Here is a 21,550-nt window from a genome sequence, read left to right as displayed (position 1 = left end):
TCTTTTTTGCGGCGTTTTTTATTTTGCTGGCGTTGTTTTGTTACTTGTGTACGTATTGTTAATGTTATGTTTCTTTAACATATTTTTGACATTATCTCTGTGACAGTTCAAGATAGAGGGCTGAAAGTTGGAGTGATTACTAGTAATGAGGCGACAAACAATTGACATTCACCAATTCAACTATTCCTCACAGGGGCCACATGTCCTTCCTTAGCCTGCTAAACTCTTTGGAGTTGAAATAAAAAATACAAAAAGACTCCAAAAAACCAATCATATCAACTTATGAACTTAATACCTGAGTACCTACCCCAAGCGTTCATCATAATGCCCGATGCACAGTATTCCAGTAAAATTGTGCTAGTAGCGATACATTGGGGGGTCACAATCCAAACGAGTTACACGAGATCGATCGAACACCGAAGTGTCATGCTGCTAGAACGGTTTTACTGGAATGATGTAAACCGCAATCTGTAGCTGATTGTGCTATAACAAACACAAGTGCAACCCGCAATCGGATCCGTGGAGCGATAGCAAAGTCCAATATCCGATTAGTGAACCAGTCGCCCAACTTATCGGTGCTAATATCCGGTTGGCTGCAGTGGGAAAATATTGGAATCCATTATATTAGGTTGATTCAAAATTGAATCAGCAAATAATACGACGTCATGTTTTCAATTTTCGCGATTATCATTCATCCTTACTTATCCTTAATTCCTAACCAATATTATTATAAATCTAGGTTAGCTGGAAGACATCGCTTGTTAGATATAAGCTCGCTTTTGTACTTCTCTCTGTGGATCTGTATTTTAATTTTTATGTGCAATGTAGAGTTTAGATTACATACATAGGTACCATCAGCCAAATAATGTGGTCTACCACCCTAAAGTTGATAATCGTTTGCATGTCATAAAACAATAATGCCAATACGTGTCTGTTAACCTGAATTAAATTCATGGAGTTGTTAAATTTGATAGACCACTTATTGGCTGATGGTACATCTTACTTCTTACTACTTACTATACTTACTAATACTATACTAATATTTTATATTATAAATGTGAAAGTTTGTGAAGATTTTTGGATGTTTGTAACTCAATCACGTCTAAACCACTAAACCGATTTAGATGAAATTCGTTATACAGATAGCTTGAGTCTCGGGGAAGGATATAGGATAGTTTTATCCCAGAAAATTGCATAGTTCCCGCGGGATGGCGATAAACGCATACTACGCGGACGGAGTGTTTCGTAAGTATGTCTTTCTGTCTGCTACCTCTTCACGCTTAAACTGCTGAACTGATTGAAATGAAATTTAGTATGAAGATCATTTTAAACGCTAGGAATTACATAGGATAGTCCACAACCGCTCCATTGGTCGAAACGTTGAGGTAATTTTTACCCGACTGCAAGGAGAGGTTATTGTTAGCAATAATAGCAGTAGTCGTGATATAGTACTGAAATCCTACTTCATGTTATAAATGTGAAAGTTTGTGATGATGTAATTAAGACGTTATTTTCCGGTGGTCCATCCATATCAATAAATAAAAAATAACAAGACAAAACTTTTTTGTAGCGGTAAATTAAGGTTAATAGTCATTTAATTTTAAATGAAAGTTTTATAGTTTTCTTTTAATTGTTTACTGACATTATACTATGTAAAAACAGCTCACCCGCTTTTCACACGATGATCCAAAATTTTAACTTTAACCTCAGGAGATAATTCACAAATTACATTGACATAAAAATCCACTAACGCAGCTATTCTAGGACCTTAAATACAAGCTTGGGATCAAAATACCACTTACTTACTTTCATCCATTTTAATTTCAAATTTACATGCTCTGTCAAAGGTTGATTTTGGAAGAATGCTGGATTGGAAATGATGGGTTTATTTTTTAAGGATAATCCCCAGGGATTAAACAGTCTGTTGCGAATTATTTTATCTCAGCTTTTGAAATTTTTGCGGGTCATTTGAATTGTAAATGTTTTACAACGAGTTAAACCAAAAACGACCTCGCTTAAAGCAACACCTACACTGTAAATTTTAAGACCTACTCTTTTTAGGGTTCCGGAGCCAAAATGGCAAATACGGAACCCTTATAGTTTCGCTATGGCTGTCTGTCTGTCCGTCCGCGGCTCTCCTTAGGACCAATGCTAGAAAGCTGTAATTTTGGACGGATATATAAGTAAACTATGCCGACAAAATGGTACAATTAAAAGTTCAAAAATATATTTTTTTTAGAGTACCTCCCATGGAGATAAGTGGGGGTGATTTTTTTTATCCAACCCTATAGTGTGGGGTATCGTTGGATAGGTTTTAAAACCATTAGGGGTTTGCAAAGACGATTTTTCGATTTATTGATTCTTTTGCGAAATATTCAACTTTAAAGTGCAAATGTAAAGCGTCAAAAATCGAGCGCATATCAAACTTTTAAGAAAACTAGCTAAGTTTGCTTGAGAATTATTAGTAGTTTATGAGTAAATAGCAGCCTAAGGTATAAAATATACCTAAACTTGAAGATTTTTATGAACCAATAGAAACACTTAATTTGCCTATCTTTGAACTAAAATAATTTCTTTGTTCACCCGCGACCCTATGATGATGATAGATGGGTTTATGTGACTTGTCTGTTTTCTTACAGTGTGGAGGTGGAGGAACTGCATGAACACGCATATCTTGCATAAACTTAGCTATCAAAAGGTCGCAGGTGAGCAAAGAAATTCTTTAGTTCATTGATATGGAAGTAAGTAGTTATAGAGTTTTCTTTACCACTTCGTTCTGTCACACGGTATAAAACGAGGGTAGAAAGAGATGGCGAATGCGATGGCCAACGTTAGCGTGTAAACTAGACAATATTGCGACTGTAGAAAGTACCACGAAACTAATCGGGTAAATTTGAGCTGATAATGCCAAGTTTCTTTTCAATGTTGTAAATTTCAAAATGGCGAGGGTTGGCTATAAATCTTTTGGTATCATTATTTCGAAATACTCACGACACAGTACACAGAATAGATATCAACACGCAAACATTATTGTTATTTTCACAAAATGGACTCGGATAAGAAACCAAATTGTGTTTCAGACACAGAATATCCCGAGATGCTACGTTATTTAAAATCCACGCTGAAATCAGGCAAAATAGAGACATGTATGAAGATAAAACGCATTACCATAGCCATGGCAGTAAAAGCGCGGGTTTACGGAAAGACGGCGACAAAATTTGCCTCTGCACTGGCTTTTATGAGAGAGAATAAAGGTAAATATTCTTAAAAGAGTTCCTCAAGTATAATAATATGGGGAACAAATGCTCCGTAAGCTCAGCTTTATGCACACTAGCAAAGTTCCTACTGTATTTTTTCATTTTAACCCTAACCTACTCTTTGTCTATTTTCTTAGCTTATTTTTAAACGACTTAAAAAAGAGAGTATAGAGAACAGATGGCCGTTGCGGTCGAAAAGTTCTGTTCTTGTATGGAGACCACGGATCGGCAAGCGTACCGTAAAATTTCTACCAACGAGATGGACGGATGACCTGGTTAAAACCGCGGGTTCACGGTGGATACCGAAGCTGCTGGCGGTCTTTGGGAGGTGTGGATGCCATTAAAGGAATCATAGTACCTTTAAACTTTAATGGAACAAAATTGCAATTAACATTGGTCTAAAAAAGAATGTTTATTTTTATATTTTTCAGCAGTAAAATAGGCCAATTTAAGACATCTATTTGAAGGATTTTGGTTTTAGTTGGGTTTTTAATTTTTTATCCCATTTATAAGTTAATGAAATTAGAGCTAACCATAGATGCCATGGCGTTAAAACCTACGTTTATCTTTGCCCGTCACAATTATTTAAAAAACGTAGTGTCATCTGTCACCTGTCAGTGTTAGGATTAGGCGGTTTAGTTACTAACGTTTATTTGTTTACGATGAAGGTCAAACAAAGGTCAAACGTTATTTTGCAAATAAATACATACGATCATTCAGTATTCCTTGGATTCTTTTCAACAGAGGTTTTTCCGAACCGGTGGTATATTTTTTTTGACATTCATAAGTTTTGAACATGAAACTACCGAGTTGGAAAACAGTGTTAAATACTCGTGCTGCGTCATCGGTGTGTGTGAACGTACCTTTACAGAGCGATGTTGTTAGTGTTGTGTGCTACCCTACATTTGACAGTTGTAATGATGATGAAAACGCGGGTAGTTGTGTGCCGGTGTCAGTTTCGTCGGGTAGTCGCGCGAGCAGAGCGGCGGCGCGCAGTGCGCGTGTTGCAGCAGCCGCTGAGTCGCGTTGCTCCGAAGACGAAGGGCTACGGATTAGCCCGAAACATGTCGAGCTAAACTCGATTTAAGACGTGAGTTATCCGGGTCATTATATTTATTACATTCATAAGTGCTTGTTATAGCCTAAATTGAATAAAGCAATTTGACTTTGACTTCCTTTTTTTACCAAAATGTGATTAAATTATTTACTAGTAAACCTATCAATGGCAATGCTATTTTAAACCGATTGCCCGAGGGTTATGATGTTATGATGAGGAATTATGTTTTTGAGAGTATGTATATTATTTGGTCCTCTCAGTTGTCGTATGTTGTTGTTGGTTGTTTGTCATAAATATAATGTATTTTTTTTGTTGAGATAAAAAAATAAAAAATGCTGTACGGTTTTCAACACAATTTTGAAGTAACATTAGAGTTTACAAAACTGTCGGAGGGCTAGATTTGAATTCAAACTTCCCTTTGGAAACCATATAGGTAACCATTTGTACAATAAATTACCTGAGTACTGCGCAGTGTCACGAAGGAGTCGGCACCCTCAGAGACTCCCAAAGGCACCTCGATGATTACTTTTACACCCTGTAAAATGGAAACAAAGCTGTAGAACCTAATCAACTTAAAACGTTGAGAAACCAATGACAATGTCATTTCGAAGTTTAATATCTCAAAAACGGCTGAACCGATTTTGAAAAACATGTTCTCTAAACACCATAGCTAAAAAAACCTTCTTTTAGATATAAAAAAACCGCTTCTAAATCATTCACTACTTTCAGAGCTACGGTGCCACGGACAGACACACAAACATACAGAGCGGTCAAACTTACGACACCCCTCTTTTTGCGTTGGGAGTTAATAATAATTAGGATCACACGCAGCACAAGGCTCTAAGACGGGTATTTGAATGAGGTTTTTTTTATTTGAAAGCAGGTTTATAGCGATGGTTTTTAGACAAGTTCTATCAAAATCGGTTCAGCCGTTTTTTGGCTGATGGTACCTCACGATAATACTAACCTAACCTAACCTAACGGCATCTAGCCAGCCAAGAAAACTTCATTATATTACACTCGTGTGAGGGCGAATATTCAGCGTTTTTGCAGCGTTTTTTTTTTGTCATTGGTGTCCTCGCAGGTGTTATTAAAATAGATAATGCCCAGGGTTTTTTTTAATGAAAATTGAAGACAATACCGATGCTGAATTTGGCGTGATTAAAATTCTTGTGACTTGTCTTTCCGTTGTGTTATATAAACATGGGACGCTAATGACGTTTGACCGCGCGGTCAAAACGCTCGAATTTGCCGGTGAAACCCTGCCTAGATTTAAATATTGGTACGGACGGACTCTGTAAAGATGGAGCAGGTCTCATCCTGATGGATGGGGTATTGAGCCGTTGGTTCTATGTAAATGTGGCTGTTCTGAGAACGGCCATTTGTTTAAAGCGATCAGCGCGACCGGACGGATGGAGACTAATGCGTAGCGGGTTCGATCCCGTGCGGCACCAGTTCCAAGTTTGACAGAATGATGAGAAATAATAACCTAACCGACAAAAAGTTGGAAAACCCCCGACTTTGTCACTTCAAAGTTTATTAGCTCAAAAACCGCTGAACCGAAGAACCATTGCTAGAAAACCTGATTTCAAATAAAAAAACCGAATTCAAATCGGTACACCCGTTTAAGAGCAACGGTGCCACAGACAGATACACAGACAGACAGAGATACACACAGACAGACACACAGATAGCGGTCAAACTTATAACACCCGTCTTTTTGCGTCGGGTGTTAAAAATAAAAGATTTAACGTGTTAAGGAAATGCAAGGCAAGTTACGATTAATAAATCAATCTCTCTTTTCAGTGTACTATCGAACCAAAAAAAAGTTCCTAGTTCCAAAAATATTTAACAAGATTGAGTGGCTTAGAGAAGGAAACCAGTGTAGCATTAAGTGAAGTTAAAAATACTCTCAAAAGGATATTAGGTTATTTATGACACTTACTGTGAGAAAGTTCTTACGGCGGGTCAGGAATCAAATGGTTCGACTGCACATAACTATCTAATCTAATCTATATCTTAATGCCCATTCTATGACTGTTTTCTTATAATAAGGAAAACTCAAAACTACTGAATATAACTGGATCCAATTTAATCGGGGCCACATCAAAAAAATACAGTCCAGTTGAGAACCTCCCCTTTATTAACCCCTAGACGCAAAAAAGGGGTGTTATAAGTTTGACCGCTATGTGTGTCTGTCTGTGGCACCGTAGCTCTTAAACGAATGGAACGATTTGAATGCGTTTTCTTTCATTTGAAAGCAGGTTTCATAGTGATGGCTCTTAGATATTTTTCTTAAAAATCGGTACAGCCGTTTTTGAGATATTGAACTTTTTAAGTCGACTCAAAAAAAGCCATCACTGAAACGCAAAGGTAACGTAACGAAACTTGTCCGCCAGCCATCGCTCACATCGCTCACACGCCGACCGTGGCGCGGAACTAGTGATCAATAACCGACCCCCAAGACGCCCAAATGTTACCAAACGACTAACTTTACCGGAGCATTTGTTTGATTTGCAATTTGGGATTGATATTTGGTATCTATAATTATTGATCTCTTTAATCACATGACTAACCTTACCAACAAAAAGTTGTAAAACCCCCGACTTTATTACTTCAAGGTTCAATATCTCAAAGACGGCTGAACCGATTTTGATGAAACAATGTTGCCGCGCCTGCGGCCGCGAGACGTGCACGCGCGCTGCGCAGGCTCAAGCCGAAGAGGTCCGCGGGCCGGACGGTATACCTCCTTTCATATTTAGAGATTGTCGGTTCGAACTGTCTAAGCCGCTGCTGCATATTTTTAATCATTTATTGAATCAGGCGTTACTTTGCGGAGGTCCATATCAATGAACTAAAATAATTTCCTTGCTCACCCGCGACCTTACGATAGCTAAGCTTATGCAAAATATGCGTGTGGTTGTGTCACTCTGAAGATGAGCTCTGTTTGAGTTCGAAACGCGTCAGTGTAGTGTGGTGGTGGTGATAGATGGGTTTGTGTGATTTGTGTGTGTTCTTACAGTGTGGAGGTGGAGAAACTGCATGAACACGCATATTTTGCATAAGCTTAGCTATCGTAAGGTCGCGGGTGAGCAAGGAAATTATTTAGTTCATTTTTAATCATTGTTTAGAGGCAGCGACATTTCCATGTAGGTGGAAAATAACAAGAGTGGTCCCCGTCCCGAAGGGAGGTTCATCGGGGTCCCAGGTGGAGGAATACAGACCGGTCGCGGTGCTGTCGACCCCGGCCAAGGTGTTTGAATCAGCGATACACGCTCGGATACTGCCGCAGGTGAGTGAGCAGCTGAGCGACGAGCAGCACGGCTTCAGGCCGGGCCGCAGCACCGCCAGCAACTTGCTGAACTACATGGCGGACGTGTTGCCGGCGGTGGACAGTGGGGTGCAGGTTGACGCCGCTTACTTTGACTATAAAAAAGCTTTCGACTTGGTCGACAACGATATCTTGCTCAGAAAGTTAGCGGCGGTCGGTTTCACTCCGCATTTGCTGGAGTTCTTTGCCAGCTACATGAAGGACAGGCGGCAGTATGTGGAATACGCAGGTTACACATCTCAACCATATTTTACATGGTCGGGCGTGAGTCAGGGTAGCAACCTAGGGCCCCTACAGTTTATATTAATGGTCAATGACCTGCCGTCGGTGGTTGTCGACTCGAAGTGTCTGATGTTTGCTGATGACCTCAAGTTGTCACTCGCTATAAATAATAGTGATGACTGTGAAAAGTTGCAAAAGGATATAAATAGAGTAGTCGCCTGGAGTGATAGCAACCGTTTTGCAATTTAACGTTACAAAGTGCGTAACGATTACTTTTTCTAGGGCACTACGCAATTACGATACGACTATGAAGTGGATGGTAGTCCAATGACTAAGGTGAGGGAAGTCAGAGATCTAGGGGTTCGTCTGGTTAGCGACCTTTCCTTTCGGGACCACATCATGAGTTGCTGCAAAAAGGCATATAGAAATTTAGGGTTCATCCTCAGAACAGTTAGAAAATTTACTAACATCAAAACTATTATAACTTTGTATAATGCGTTGGTTAGGAGTCACTTGGAGTGCAACGCAATATTATGGGCACCGCATGAACAGAAATACAAGAGGATGGTGGAGAGGGTTCAGAACAAGTATTTAAGATACTTGTATCTTCAGTATTATGGGGTGTATCCTTTCTATCCTCTAATGTATCCAACATTATTCGTGTTGGGCATGGTGAGGTACAACGAGCTGGGAGTAAGGAGGGACTTGGCACTTGTAACGTATATATGGAAAATTCTAAGAGGTGTCATTAAAAATGCGGACATACTGGGGAGACTGGGGCTGTATGTGCCGGAGCGGTACGTGTGGCGGCGGCGGCGGCCGCGACTGCTGGCCGAGCCGCGCGGCCGGACCAACTTGCTCAACAGGGCCCCGCTAAATCGGGCCATACATACGCTGAACAAAATAGCCGAAGAAACAGATTTGTTTCTCTGTGTTTTGAGTGAATTCACAAAGGTAGCACTATATGTTATATGTTACAAGAATAATTAACTACTTATATATTGAAGCAATATTTTATATATTTGTGTTGGAACTTCTCTGTCGCATTAGGTCAAGCCTGTAATGATAGATGTAAGTGTGGTGTACAATAAATAAATAAATAAATAAATGTCTAAGAAACCAGAGAAAACAAAAATTTTAAATAAAAAACCGCATTCAAATCGGTCCAACCGTTTCAGAGCTACAGACAGACACACATAGCATAGCGTAAGGACGCCATCAGGCTCAAATACAATATCCCCCCCAGCTACAATAGCCCCGGGTCACCTGATATCAAAACAACCTATCGGCAAAAAGAATGGGAGAAACTTTGTTATTACACGTACGTAATACGTCCCCAAAACAAATGAGGTTGAAAATAAATACAGCAAGGTCTTGACGGAAGTGGGTTATCGGGCCTGAAAACGAGCTTACTAATTAAGGAAACAGATCCCCCCATGTACCGACAAGGGGGAGGTTTTGTGTTACTAATGAGAGCTGCGTGCGGCGCGGTGTGCTACGTTGTATGTTCATGTTTTATTGGCTATACTTCTTACGTAGTATGGAGTATCACAAAATGTACCCCGAATTTTCTGTCAGCGACTTAACAGTCTTGTATATTATCATATGAGGATTTCACCCACCTATAAGAGCTATCGCTACAAACCCAGCTTTCAAATAAAAAAACCGCATTTAAATCAGTCTACCCGTTTAAGAGCTACGGTGCCATAGACAGACAGACAGACACACATAGCGGTCAAACTTATAACACCCCTCTTTTTGCGTCGGGGGTTAAAAAGAGGGGAGTCCTTCAATCAATGTATTTTTAATTGATTTCAATTCGACTGTATATTATGTATCTTTTTTATGTGTGTTATTTTAGAACGTTTTTCTAGGTGAACCAATTTTGATGAATTTTGATTACGGACCCAGGCTCCGGGCTAAAGGCAGCCAAGCCAAATACGGCACTGTATGAATGTATTACTGGGAATTTTAGAGCTGGTCACGATTTTGAAAGGGACCCAACTGTTGAAGTTTAGGTTACTTAGCAGAGTTCTTTATTGTTTTTATTTAAAGTTTTTTTAAAGTAGTCGGGTCTTTTGTTTTTTTTTTGTTGAAGTTACTTGATTGAGGTTGACTGACGTTTCAAAACATTTAATCGTTGTTTAAAATGTAACACATCTAAAACACGACGTGACGTCAAAATTTAGTGAGTAAATTTTCGCAGGAATGTTTAAAAAACTCATTTTTTTATAGAGCTAATAAGTCTGGTAACAGTAAGTAATCATGTTAGCTCTTCTCAAGTCGCTCTATCTCCGATAGTATTTATATGCCCCGCGAACAGCGAAACTTTCGTCAGACAACAGTAAAAGTTGCCAAGTGTAGTTTAGTTAACGCATTACGTTAATTAGTCTTGTTAGTGATTAGGAGAGTTGCGCAACGTTGCCGGACGATGTTGTCTGCTACTTTTGTTAATGACTGCGTCAGACCAACCGAGCGAATGCGGTTGGTGTAGACGCTTTTACCATAGTAAAAGAGGAGAAGTAGGTTCACTATAAACAAAAGTACATCGCGCGGCTTAAATGTGTGCGCGCCGGTTGGCTCCGGTACGCACGCACCCGCCGCACGCACAAACTGATATTTTTTTTTTATTCAACTGGATGGCAAACGAGCAAGTGGGTCTCCTGATGATAAGAGATCACCACCGCCCATAGACACCTGCAACACCAGGGGGATTGCAGATGCGTTGCCAACCTAGAGGCCTAAGATGGGATACCTCAAGTGCCAGTAATTTCACCGGCTGTCTTACTCTCCATGCCGAAACACAACAGTGCAAGCACTGCTGTTTCACGGCAAGATTAGCGAGCAAGATGGTGGTAGCAATCCGGGCGGACCTTGCACAAGGTCCTACCACCTGCAACCCTTAACCCTACAACCATTTAAGGAAGATTCAGTTTTCTGTAGTCAAGGCTGCGCTGCCGTCGGTGCCGTAGGTACGTTTTGATTTTAGCTCGCTCGTCTTGCGCTCGTTTTGGGAAATGATCACCTTTTACGTTCGCGTACTCGTACTTACGTATTTTTTTGTATTAAGTAGGTATAGTTGTAAATTAGTAGTAGGTATATAAGTGTAGTGTAATAGTTTCTTGCAGGGAGATATGAAAAAATAATAGATATCTACCTACCTACCTATAAACAATATAGTTATAGTATTATGTGTAGGTAAACATGAGTAGTATGTATGTACACAGTCGCCATCACCACTACGGTGAATTCATAAATAATATTTTTAAATTTAGTATAATAATAATATAGCGGCATAGAATCTTGTTTGTCTAGCCACAGACATAAGACAGTTTCAAGATGTCATACTAAAATTAATTGCCGGTAGGTAATTAATCTAAAATAGACATCTACAACCCTAAGCGTTCGCACCGGAGTAGGCAGTTAAGTCTCCTAAAGGGTCGGCGTTTACATACTTCTCCTATTAGTATGCTATTACCTCGATGGCCGCGTCAATTAGTAGGTAGAGCGGCTTGTACGCATGCGCGAGGCGCGCGCGGTGCGCGAACAACCGCCGCCCGCACACCTTCTGCGCTTCAAGAACCACCTGGAACAACAAAACCGAAGTGAAATTGAAAATACAAACTGAAATATAGATGCACAGAAAAAACAGAAAAATAAGACCATCACTGGGAATCGAACCCAGGTCCTCGGTAATCCGTACCGCGTGCTATACCGCTACACCACTGATGGTCAACGGTACCGACACGAATTTCCCTATGCACCCCATATCTCAGCTTGTGTTTCTTACTTAGTCACTTAAGCAGCGACGCTAGCGACATCTATGCCGTAAGCCCTCAAACTTTTTCGGCATTCCTTTGGAACTAACCGCTCACCCGGACAAGAGATATCGTTAAGATATCTTAATTTGATTGCTTAGAAACGATATCTCTTGTCCGGGTGAGCGGTTAGTTCCAAAGGAATGCCGAAAAAGTTTGAGGGCTTACTGCATAGATGTCGCTAGCGTCGCTGCTTAAGTGACTAAGTAAGAAACACAAGCTGAGATATGGGGTGCATAGGGAAATTCGTGCCGGTACCGTTGACCATCAGTGGTGTAGCGGTATAGCACGCGGTACGGATTACCGAGGACCTGGGTTTGATTCCCAGTGATGGTCTTATTTTTCTGTTTTTTCTGTGCATCTTTATTTCAGTTTGTATTTTCAATTTCGGTTTTACGGGATGACCGTAAAAGTAAAAATTTGGAATTGAAATAAAAAATACAAAAAAGATTCCAAAAAAAACAATCTTAAAACCGAAGTGTACAATAAAAATAACATAGTACTCAAAATAATAGTGATTGTGGCCGTTCTGCAAGTAAAGATAAAGTAAAATAAAAAGTAAAAAGCCTCTAATCAAAGGAACTTCGCATTTTTCAGCTCCATCTTCCAAATACTATAGCCGCGCAAAGCCAAGCAAGTATACGAGTATGTACTCGTATAATGATTCAACTGATAAGATAATAATACACCGCATTTAAATTTATTTATTTGGGAAACAAACAGCATATATGACACAGTTTAAATCCGATATTTAAAAGTTTAAAACATCATAAGTTTATATTTGCATCATAAGTTATATATCATATTTGTGCAAATTCCAATTTGCACAATCAAGCATATGCACAAAAACGGTATACCGCACAAACGGATTTTGGACGCCTTACAGTTTTTGCGCCAGTTTTCGCCCAAGCCGTTTGCGCATGCACGTCGCTGCGTGTAGCCGGGCCTTTAGGTATACTATGTAAAGATTTAATATAAGATTAAAATCAGATTTAATACTAAAATACTCGTAAAATTAAAATGTCAAATTAATAACAAAAATGTCAACATAGTAAATTCAGCAGACGCAAAAGGTTTTCTATTTGAAAACTACTAAAGAACAAGCTCAAATATAAGTCGTCTGTAGTAATCAGCCTGATTCTTCAATACTGTTCTCAGAAGCTCGAAAATTACTAAAGGAATCTTAAAAAGGATATAATTAGATTTAAAAGCTTTCCTTTTAAATTTCCAAGGTTTCATTACGCAGATTTTCTCGAAAGATTAAGGCGTTTCATTTTTTACGAGTTCTCAAAATAGGACCTTAATTATGCCGAATTTTTTACGTTTCTGCCCTAGGGATTGAAGAGAGTTTAAAAATCGAGTAGGTACAGTTCTCAAGGGCGGTAGATGAAAGTGATTTGCGAGATCGCACAATTTTAGAGATGCGATTGGATTGGGACCCTCGATCCTTTGCTTGAGAGATCTCATAGGTTAAATTAAAATCAGTCACAATAATAATAATGTACCGGGTGTGGCCTTTAATATGAGCAAAAAATTAAAACATAGATCGTCCTGTCAAACTGAACAATATTAGTTTTTTTATTGTTATTACACTTTTAAGTTTATTCGAAGAAGCAATGTAAAGCGAAATGCGTGATGTTTGTAGCGTGCGGGCGACGTCAGTTGTGTTCTAGGATGGCGTACATTGATAGCAGTATTTAATTTATATGAAAAAAGGAGAATTCAAAGACTCCATTAAGTATTTTAAAAAGTCGTTGAACTAATGTTGTTCAGATTCACGAGCACGATCTATGTTTTAATTTTTTGCTCGTATTACAGGCCACACCCGGTATAATAATAAACTGCTGCATTATTTACCTGAATCTCCTTTTCTCCGTAACTGCCGATATCGAAATCATTGGGAATAAACTCTACTTTGAGTACATCGTCGCCTTCTGTAAAAACAAAACAACTGTCATTGAAATAAATTTCAAATGAACTTTTTTCTAAAAGCTCAAAAGTTATCTGAAATTGGACGGTGTACTGCCGTTTCGGCAAAATATTTTTCGCCAAATTTCACTTCCCAAAAAACTTATCGCAGTAGTTTCATTTCCCAAACGAATCTTTAGCATATTTACATTTCGCAATTTATTCTTTTGGTCAAATTATCATTTGCGAAATGTAAATAATGCTTGTTGGTTGTTTAGTTTTTAATTATGTATGTGAATCCGGTACAATCCGTCTGACAGAGCTCATAAAGTCAGTTGCTCTGTCAGATTGGTTGTACCATCATCGTTCCCTTCTTATTGTGATTCCCATTTTCTTATTATAGTTTAAAACCATTGCAATTCGTGTATTTCATTTAGTTCGTCAACAATGCTAAAGATTCGTCTGGGAAATGAAACTACTGCGATAAGTAAGTATTTTGGGAAGTGAAATTTGTCGAAAAATATTTTGCCGAAACGGCAGTACACCCTGACGGATATGCTGACCGATTTTGACTACGGAACCTTGGAAACGCTCTCAATGTTCTCACACTTGAGATCCCACCAATCTCGACATGCCAAAAGTTCATTAGGTTAATGGCACTCTGGCCGCTCACGTACGGTGTCAATACAACGAACAAGGCGTTCCTTTGTGATAGCTTCGCTCTCGACAGTTCGCTAACTAGCTTCCGCCGCGCAATGCGACTGGCTTAACGAACTTTACTGAGTTAAGAACTATGTCAAGGTGCTGGTTTCTTGTTGTGCGTTTTGCCCTATCACAAATGGCAGTACTGTGCGGTATTCACAATACATTAACTCCCTACCGATAGACTTGAGGCGCGCAAAGTCCTTGCCTATCTTTATGTCTATGCTTAGGGAGCACTACCTGTCATCTTGCGTATGAATGTTATAGTTAGCTTATTTATGTGTTGTTATGGTATCTATCTACCTATCTATCTGTTTAGATTTGTTGTGTATGTGTATTGTATGTGTTAGTTTTATGTATTCTTGATACAGCTCTAATCTACTGTAAATTGCACCACCTGCTAAAATGTATTCCTTATTTCTGTCCATTGTAAAGGTTGCCTGGAAGAGATCGCTCTGAAGCGATAAGGCCGCCTATTGCTTACCTTAGAAAATCTCTATGTATATACTTGTGTTCTCTGTACTGTTTACTGTATTGGTGTGCAATAAAGAGTTATTGTATTGTATTGTATTGTATTAAGTACGGTACAGACTGCCTACGTTTTCCCCAGAGATTTGCGAGGATGTGTTTCGAGGAATCCGAATTCCGAAGCCGTGGTGGCCGAGTGTTTTGACCTATGGCCTCTCAAGCAGACGATAGTGGGTCCAAACCCCGGCTCGCACCTGTGAGTTTTTCGAAATTCATGTGAGGAAGTACATTTGAAATTTACCACGAGCTTTACGGTGAAGGAAAAACATCGCGAGGAAACCTGCACAAACCTGCGAAGCAATTCAACGGTGTGTGTGAAGTTCCCAATCCGCACTGGGCCCACGTGGGAACTACTGCCCAAGCCCTCTCATTCTGAGAGGAGGCCTGTGCCCCGCAGTGAGACATATATAGGCTGGGATGATGTTTCGAGGAATGCGGTTTTCATGAACCAATAGAATCGCTTCATTTACCTTTCCTCGTACAGCACATCTCTGGTGGAAACAGCTGAGCGGAGCGAGACGAGGTAAATGAAGCATTCCTATTGGTTCATGAAAAACACATTCCTCTCAACACATCCTCGCATATATTTGATTGAAGCGCAGCCTTAAGAGTAGGTTCACATAAGTATGTGGATGACCTTGTGGGGGGAGGCTCCAATAGGGAGATCTCTCTCCAGGCAGGTGTTATGCCTGGGGACCGAAGTCCGAAGGAAGAGCGTCGGAACTTGTATATATGCGACCGCGTTGAGAAACTTCGATAGCGTGATGTAGAACACGTTCGGAGTTTCTGTCGTTGTTCACTAGATGGCGCTAGGAGTCGCTACAACCTTGTGTTGTTTGGTCAAGTATGCGAACTTACGTGGCATTAGCGAAAAGCTTTCCAAGCCACATACGCAAACTTGCTCGTACGCAACACTAGCTGCTGCCTGTGAGTCAGTCTGCGAAAAAGTCGTTTATCACTATCCGACGAGAATAATCCAATTTCCAAGATAAAACTATACTATGTCCTTCCCAGGGTGTCAAAGTATCGCTATGACAATTTTTTATCTGTATCAGTTGAACGGGTTAACCGTGAAGAAGTAACACATAGACAGACAGACGAGAAGATAGGGTTACTTTCGCATTTATATTATTAGGTAAACAAAAAAACAAATACCGAATGTAAGCCGAGATTTCCTTTAAAGAGCTCCCAAAAATCACCTTACTTATAATAAGCCGCCTTGTAATTTTCTCGCTGTGTACCTGTTTTCTGTGTCGCTTACTATTTCTGGTGTACCATGAGCAAAATATGTGGTCTACCACCCTAACAATAATTCCAATATACGTGTATGTCAACTTGAAAGTTCGACTTTAGCGACGTATTCATTTGATAGGAACTTGTTTCAAAATTGATAGACCACTTATTTGGCTGATGGTACAATAAAGAGTCATTGTATTGTATTGTATGTAGACCGTAAACCACGAGTGTATGTTAATATTGTGATCAAGAATGAAGACCTGCGGCGTGGCACACCACTAGTGACCCTGTATGAGTGTCACTTTGACTGGACACTGTGGGATCTAAATGACATTCTTACCTACGGGCTCTGGTGGACTCCCACTGGTGGGTATGGGGGTGAGATTAGTAACCCGCAGCGTGTAGCACGAGCAGTGGCCCTGAGCGAGCGTCACTTTGACTGCACAGTGCGGGGTCCAAGTGACGTTCTTACCCACGGGTGGTTCCCACTGCACAGTGGTGGGGATGGGGGTGAGGTTAGTGACCCGCAGCGTGTAGCACGAGCGGTGTCCCTGCGCGAGCGCCGCGCTCGGCCGGAGCACCGCGCAGCCGCGGGGCGAGGCGCGCAGCCCGGGATCTAGGCGGCATTCTTTACCTGGGTCGGAGAAAGAACAAAATTGGTGATAAAACAAGTACAGTACTTAACTAAATATTTGTTCATTTTGTATTATTTGAAAATGATAATGAAAAAGTTTAATCCATACACAATATACATACACACACCGGATGGCGTGACCGAGGTCCTGGGTTCGAATCCCCGCTTCATTATATTGGTGTGAATAACACGAATGTTTGTTCTCGGTCTTGGATGTTTAATATGTATTTAAGTATGTATTTATCTATATAAGTATGTTTATCCGTTGCCTAGTATCCATAGTACAAGCTTGCTTAGTTGGGACTAGGTATGGTGTCAAGTGTCCCATGATATTATTTATTTTTATTTATTTATACACTGTATAGCACGCGGTACGGAATACCGAGGACCTGGGTTCGATTCCCAGTGCTGGTCTTATTTTTCTGGTTTTTCTGTGCATCTATATTTCAGTTTGTATTTTCAATCTAAATAATGTATTTTCGTCTAAAATTCAGTGCAAACTCAGTGCCTTAGACGACAGTCTTGAACCAATGTGTATTATTGTGTATTGCCAGTGATAACATTATGGATCCGAAACGTGGTGCTTCACTATAGGTCTTATGAATAGGCTCAGAGTTGCTCAGCGAGCTATGGAGAGAGCTATGCTTGGGGTTTCGCTACGGGATCGAATCGACATAGTCCCCGACAGGTCGCCGACATAGCCAAGCGAACTAGCTCCTCGAAGTGGCAATGGATAGGCCATATAGCACGGAGAAAAGAAGGCTGGAAAGGTTCCGAAAGGTTCTCGAGTGGAGACCGTAGATCGGAAAGCGCAGCGTAGGACTCCACCAACGAGATGGACGGATGACCTGGTTAAAGTCGCGGGTTCACGGTGGATGCAAGCCTATAGGGGAGGCCTATGTCCAACAGTGGACGTCCTATGGCTGATATGATGATGATATCTAAATAATACATAAACAGGTTTAGCAGCCGTCGCACTCACAGTCTCCGGTCTTGTCTCCCTGGCACGGCAGCACGCGCAGCACGAGGCGCGGCGCGAGCACGCGGTAGGCGAGCAGCGAGCCGCGCGCGCAGCAGCCCGCCGCGCCCGACACCGCGCACACGTCGCCCAGCGTGCGCCGCAACTGCACCAGCGTCGCCACGCACCGGTCCGACTGGACATTGACACAGAATGAGACTGTTACGTAACACTGCAGCCATCTGCGCTGATGACTCGCGAGCGACTAAAGGGTCGCAGCGCCACTGGCTATTTTTTCTGCGTCGCAAGAGGTCCTGCACGCGTGATCGATATCGGTTGCGTCTCGAAAAACGAATAAATCATCCAGATTTTGTAAAGTATCATGCATGTTTAGTACATGTCGGTTGGAAAGGGGTAAAAGGGAATGAGAATAGTATTAGAAATGGGAATAGCAATGAGGGTGGGAGTGGGAACAGGAACGGGGACGGGCACGGGCATGGGTATGGGTGCGTGTGTGAGTGCGAATGAGAGTGGAAATGGGAATGAGAATAGGATTAGGGGTGGGAATGCGATTGGGCATGGGAATGGGAACGGGGATGAAAATGGAAATAGGAACAGAAGTAGGAATCGAAATGGGAATGGGAATAGGGACGGGAATGGGAATGGGAATGGCAACAGAAAAAGATAGAAAAGGTCAGGGGGGAGGCTCCAATAGAGAGATCTCTCTCCAGGCAGGTGTTATGCCTGGGGACCGAAGTCCGAAGGACGAGCGTCGGTAGTTGTATACAGGGTGGAAAGTTGAGATGGGGCAGCAAGGGCAGCTACTAGATCCCTTGCTGCTACGCGAAAATGCTCTTAGTAGACCTTTACTAACTTTTTGAGTGATGACAATTGACATTCACAGATTTTTGATAAAATGTACACTCAGCGAGAAAATCAACAGATTTGACTTTTTTTTTAATGCCAATCGGTCCCATTTCTATCAAGGATTAAAACAATCTTTGAGACCAACTAAGGGGAACACCCACGAATCAAAGAAAACTTTTTCCATACAGTTCGTAGGGTACTAATTTGCAAAGTGAAACTTTCGCATGTTGTTTTTTTAAATATGAATCCTTTATGCTTAAAGAAAATTATACAGTATGTAGACAACTAAAAACTGAACATTTTAACTAAAGTTAGTGTCTTAACCCAGTATTGCTGCCCCATCTCAACTTTCCACCCTGTATACGCGTCCGAGTTGTGAAACGAATACTTAAAGTTATAACACGGTTTGAGTTTCTATATGTGCTCACTAGCTGGCGCTAGGAGTCGCTACAAAGGTAATGCAATTGGAAATAGGAATGGATATAGGAATGGAAACAGGAATGGGTATGGGAATAAAGAAGAGAATCGAAAAGGGTTGGAAATGAGAGTGAGAAAAGCCAAATAGCATTACTATTAGAATATACAGATAAAGCAAACTCACGTCGGGCGCGGAGTTGACTTTGAAGTGCAGCTCGGCCGCATGCGCGTGGGCGAGCGCGCCGCGCGCGGGCCGCAGCAGCGCGCAGGTGCAGGCGCGCTCGCGGCAGTCCCAGTTGTCGCACGGGAGGCCGCTCGCCGCGCACGGCGCGCTCGGCGGGTTCTCGCCCAGCCAGCGGAACGGGCTCGCCCACCAACATATCTGGAATGAAGCTTCATCAGGAAAGACTGGCGCGAAGTTCACGACTCGCTTCCCGTTTTAGCTCACCTTGAAAATGAACCGCGGATTGGTTCGAAACATTTTGGGCATACCTTGTAAGTGTTAATACGTAAGTGGCCCGTGTATTTATTTCCGTTAATTTTAAGGATAAGAAAAAATCCAAGACAGAGGGGCCCTAATTTTTATCGTTTTTAACCCCCAACGCAAAAAGAGGGGTGTTATAAGTTTGACCGCTATGTGTGTCTGTCTGTCTGTCAGTGTGTCTGTCTGTGGCACTATAGCTCCTAAACGGATGGACCGATTTGAATGCGTTTTTTTTATTTGAAATCAGATTTTCTAGCGACGGTTCTTATATATATTTCATTAAAATCGGTTCAGCCTTTTTTGAGATATTGAAACTTGAAGTGACAAAGTCGGGGTTTTCCAACTTTTTGTTGGTTAAGTTATTAGATAGAATAAAAAATTAGAATACTTAGTTAATTATGCGCGGTAAAACTGTATCCGGGGGCACGGTAGTGCCCCCGCCAAGTCGAGCAAAACAAAAACAAAGGTACGGCCGTACCATACTGTTCTCAAAGCCATTCAGGCTATTTTCAACATAAAAATGTTCATAATTAAAATTCTTCACTAGTGTTTCTCATTCATACATATTTAGCAAACAAAAGAAGGTTTAAAAAAGTTAGTTTTTTTGGTCTCTCTAATGAGTCAAGAGTTCAGAGATGCATTATTGTTACTCGTAAGTTTCGGAATTTTGCAATTTGACTTATCTTTTTATCTTATCTTATCTTAAGAATGCCTGTGAACTTGTAGGTAGGTACGAAAACATGTTTTTTTCTATTTGGTCGAAAACCTAATCACCAGTTGCTAAGCCATCTGTCGAGGTTACCAGAAATCAGGACAACGCAGAACTTTCGCATTTGCCACATTGAAAACAACATAAAAAACGCAATCTCCATAAAAATAACTTAAAAAATTGCGACCAAATTTATGTCCAAACAAACAGCGAAATTGAGCGTAAAAAGTTAAGCACCGTTAACCACACGTGCATTGGGCGAAGTCGGCCGTATGAAATTGATTGTTCGACTCCGAAACTCAATTATACGCCTTCAGAATTAATAGCAATATCAGTAATATTTTCCTGCTGTTATAATATAATGTCTGTGATTTACTTACTCACGAAATACCAATATAAGAACACACAAATACAAAACAAAAACAAATATTTTTATTAACAGGAACATATTTGATACAATACAGAACATCTATCAGATTCCAAACTAAGCTGAGCCTGTATCTTAGACGTTTGCCAGTGGGATTAACAGATTTGTAAAGCTTTAGAATTAAGCGACAACATGCAGAAAAAAAACAATACTAAAATAAAAAAATACAAAATTGTCATAAAACAACCGGCAAAAAAGTATAACTAACGTTTATACTATGTGTGTATGTGTGCGTCTGTATGTGTGTGTGTGACACGTAACAATACTTTGGAAAAGTCTACGTTATTCTCTTTTAACAGGGTGGCTACTACGAAATTCAAAAATCAAAGTTCGTATCGTACCGTCCCTCTCAGTCTTGTATTAAATATTATAAGCGTCAGTGGGACGGCAAGATACGAAGTACGAATTTCGCACTTCGTAGTATACGGCCAGGACTTGTATCGTAATGTTGCTAAAACCATACGCTGCAGCCGCTAATTTACAACAAAAATACACGACTACAAATTATTGAATTCTTTATGGTCTTTAAAAAGAACAAAAATTTACTGGACATAAGAAACACGTATTCTTAATATCGTATCGGCAAGTAAACGTTAATTCAAAACAAAGTTTACCATGGACAAATTTTGAAATTTTCATGTTTGCCACTCGTTTATTATTGTATTATTTCTATTTGCGTTTGTCTTAGTTTTTACTAAAGTCTATGAAAAAGTTTAAAAATTACTTTTTTTCTCTAATTTAGTTCGCTACGCTTACATCGTAACTCATCCCCACTCGCCTTTTTGTCCTCTCTTAAACAAATTGTTGCATATAATACTATAATCCATAACAAACGAAATGCAACACTAAATATTATCCATCCTATGTTTAAAATTTGCTTATAAGAAATATTAATTATATTTTTTTATTAAATTGTATTAGGGTATAAAAGGGTTTAACCTAATACGAAAATAAGAAATCTAAATACAAAACCAAACAATATAACTGATAGAATC

The 21,550-nt window shown here is 40.4% G+C and overlaps 1 protein-coding gene across 1 annotated transcript in view; it reads right to left on the bottom strand.

Annotated features, from left to right (window-relative positions):
• LOC141437123 (uncharacterized) overlaps positions 1-19,416 on the bottom strand; it is a 156,338-nt gene extending 136,922 nt beyond the window's left edge. The window contains exons 1-8 of the mRNA XM_074100343.1: positions 19,384-19,416; positions 19,120-19,317; positions 17,676-17,847; positions 16,532-16,693; positions 13,543-13,619; positions 11,346-11,453; positions 4,772-4,849; positions 1,345-1,400 (exon numbers count right to left, since the gene is read on the bottom strand). Coding sequence (XP_073956444.1) covers positions 1,345-1,400; positions 4,772-4,849; positions 11,346-11,453; positions 13,543-13,619; positions 16,532-16,693; positions 17,676-17,847; positions 19,120-19,317; positions 19,384-19,416 — 884 coding nt within the window. The remainder of the gene's footprint in view (positions 1-1,344; positions 1,401-4,771; positions 4,850-11,345; positions 11,454-13,542; positions 13,620-16,531; positions 16,694-17,675; positions 17,848-19,119; positions 19,318-19,383) is intronic.
• Positions 19,417-21,550: the final 2,134 nt, after the last annotated feature.

Source organism: Choristoneura fumiferana, chromosome 17, assembly GCF_025370935.1.
Source record: "Choristoneura fumiferana chromosome 17, NRCan_CFum_1, whole genome shotgun sequence".
NCBI classification, from domain to species: Eukaryota; Metazoa; Arthropoda; class Insecta; order Lepidoptera; family Tortricidae; genus Choristoneura; species Choristoneura fumiferana.
Note: the sequence above shows the minus strand (reverse complement) of the source record. Positions and strands in the feature narration are given on the sequence as shown.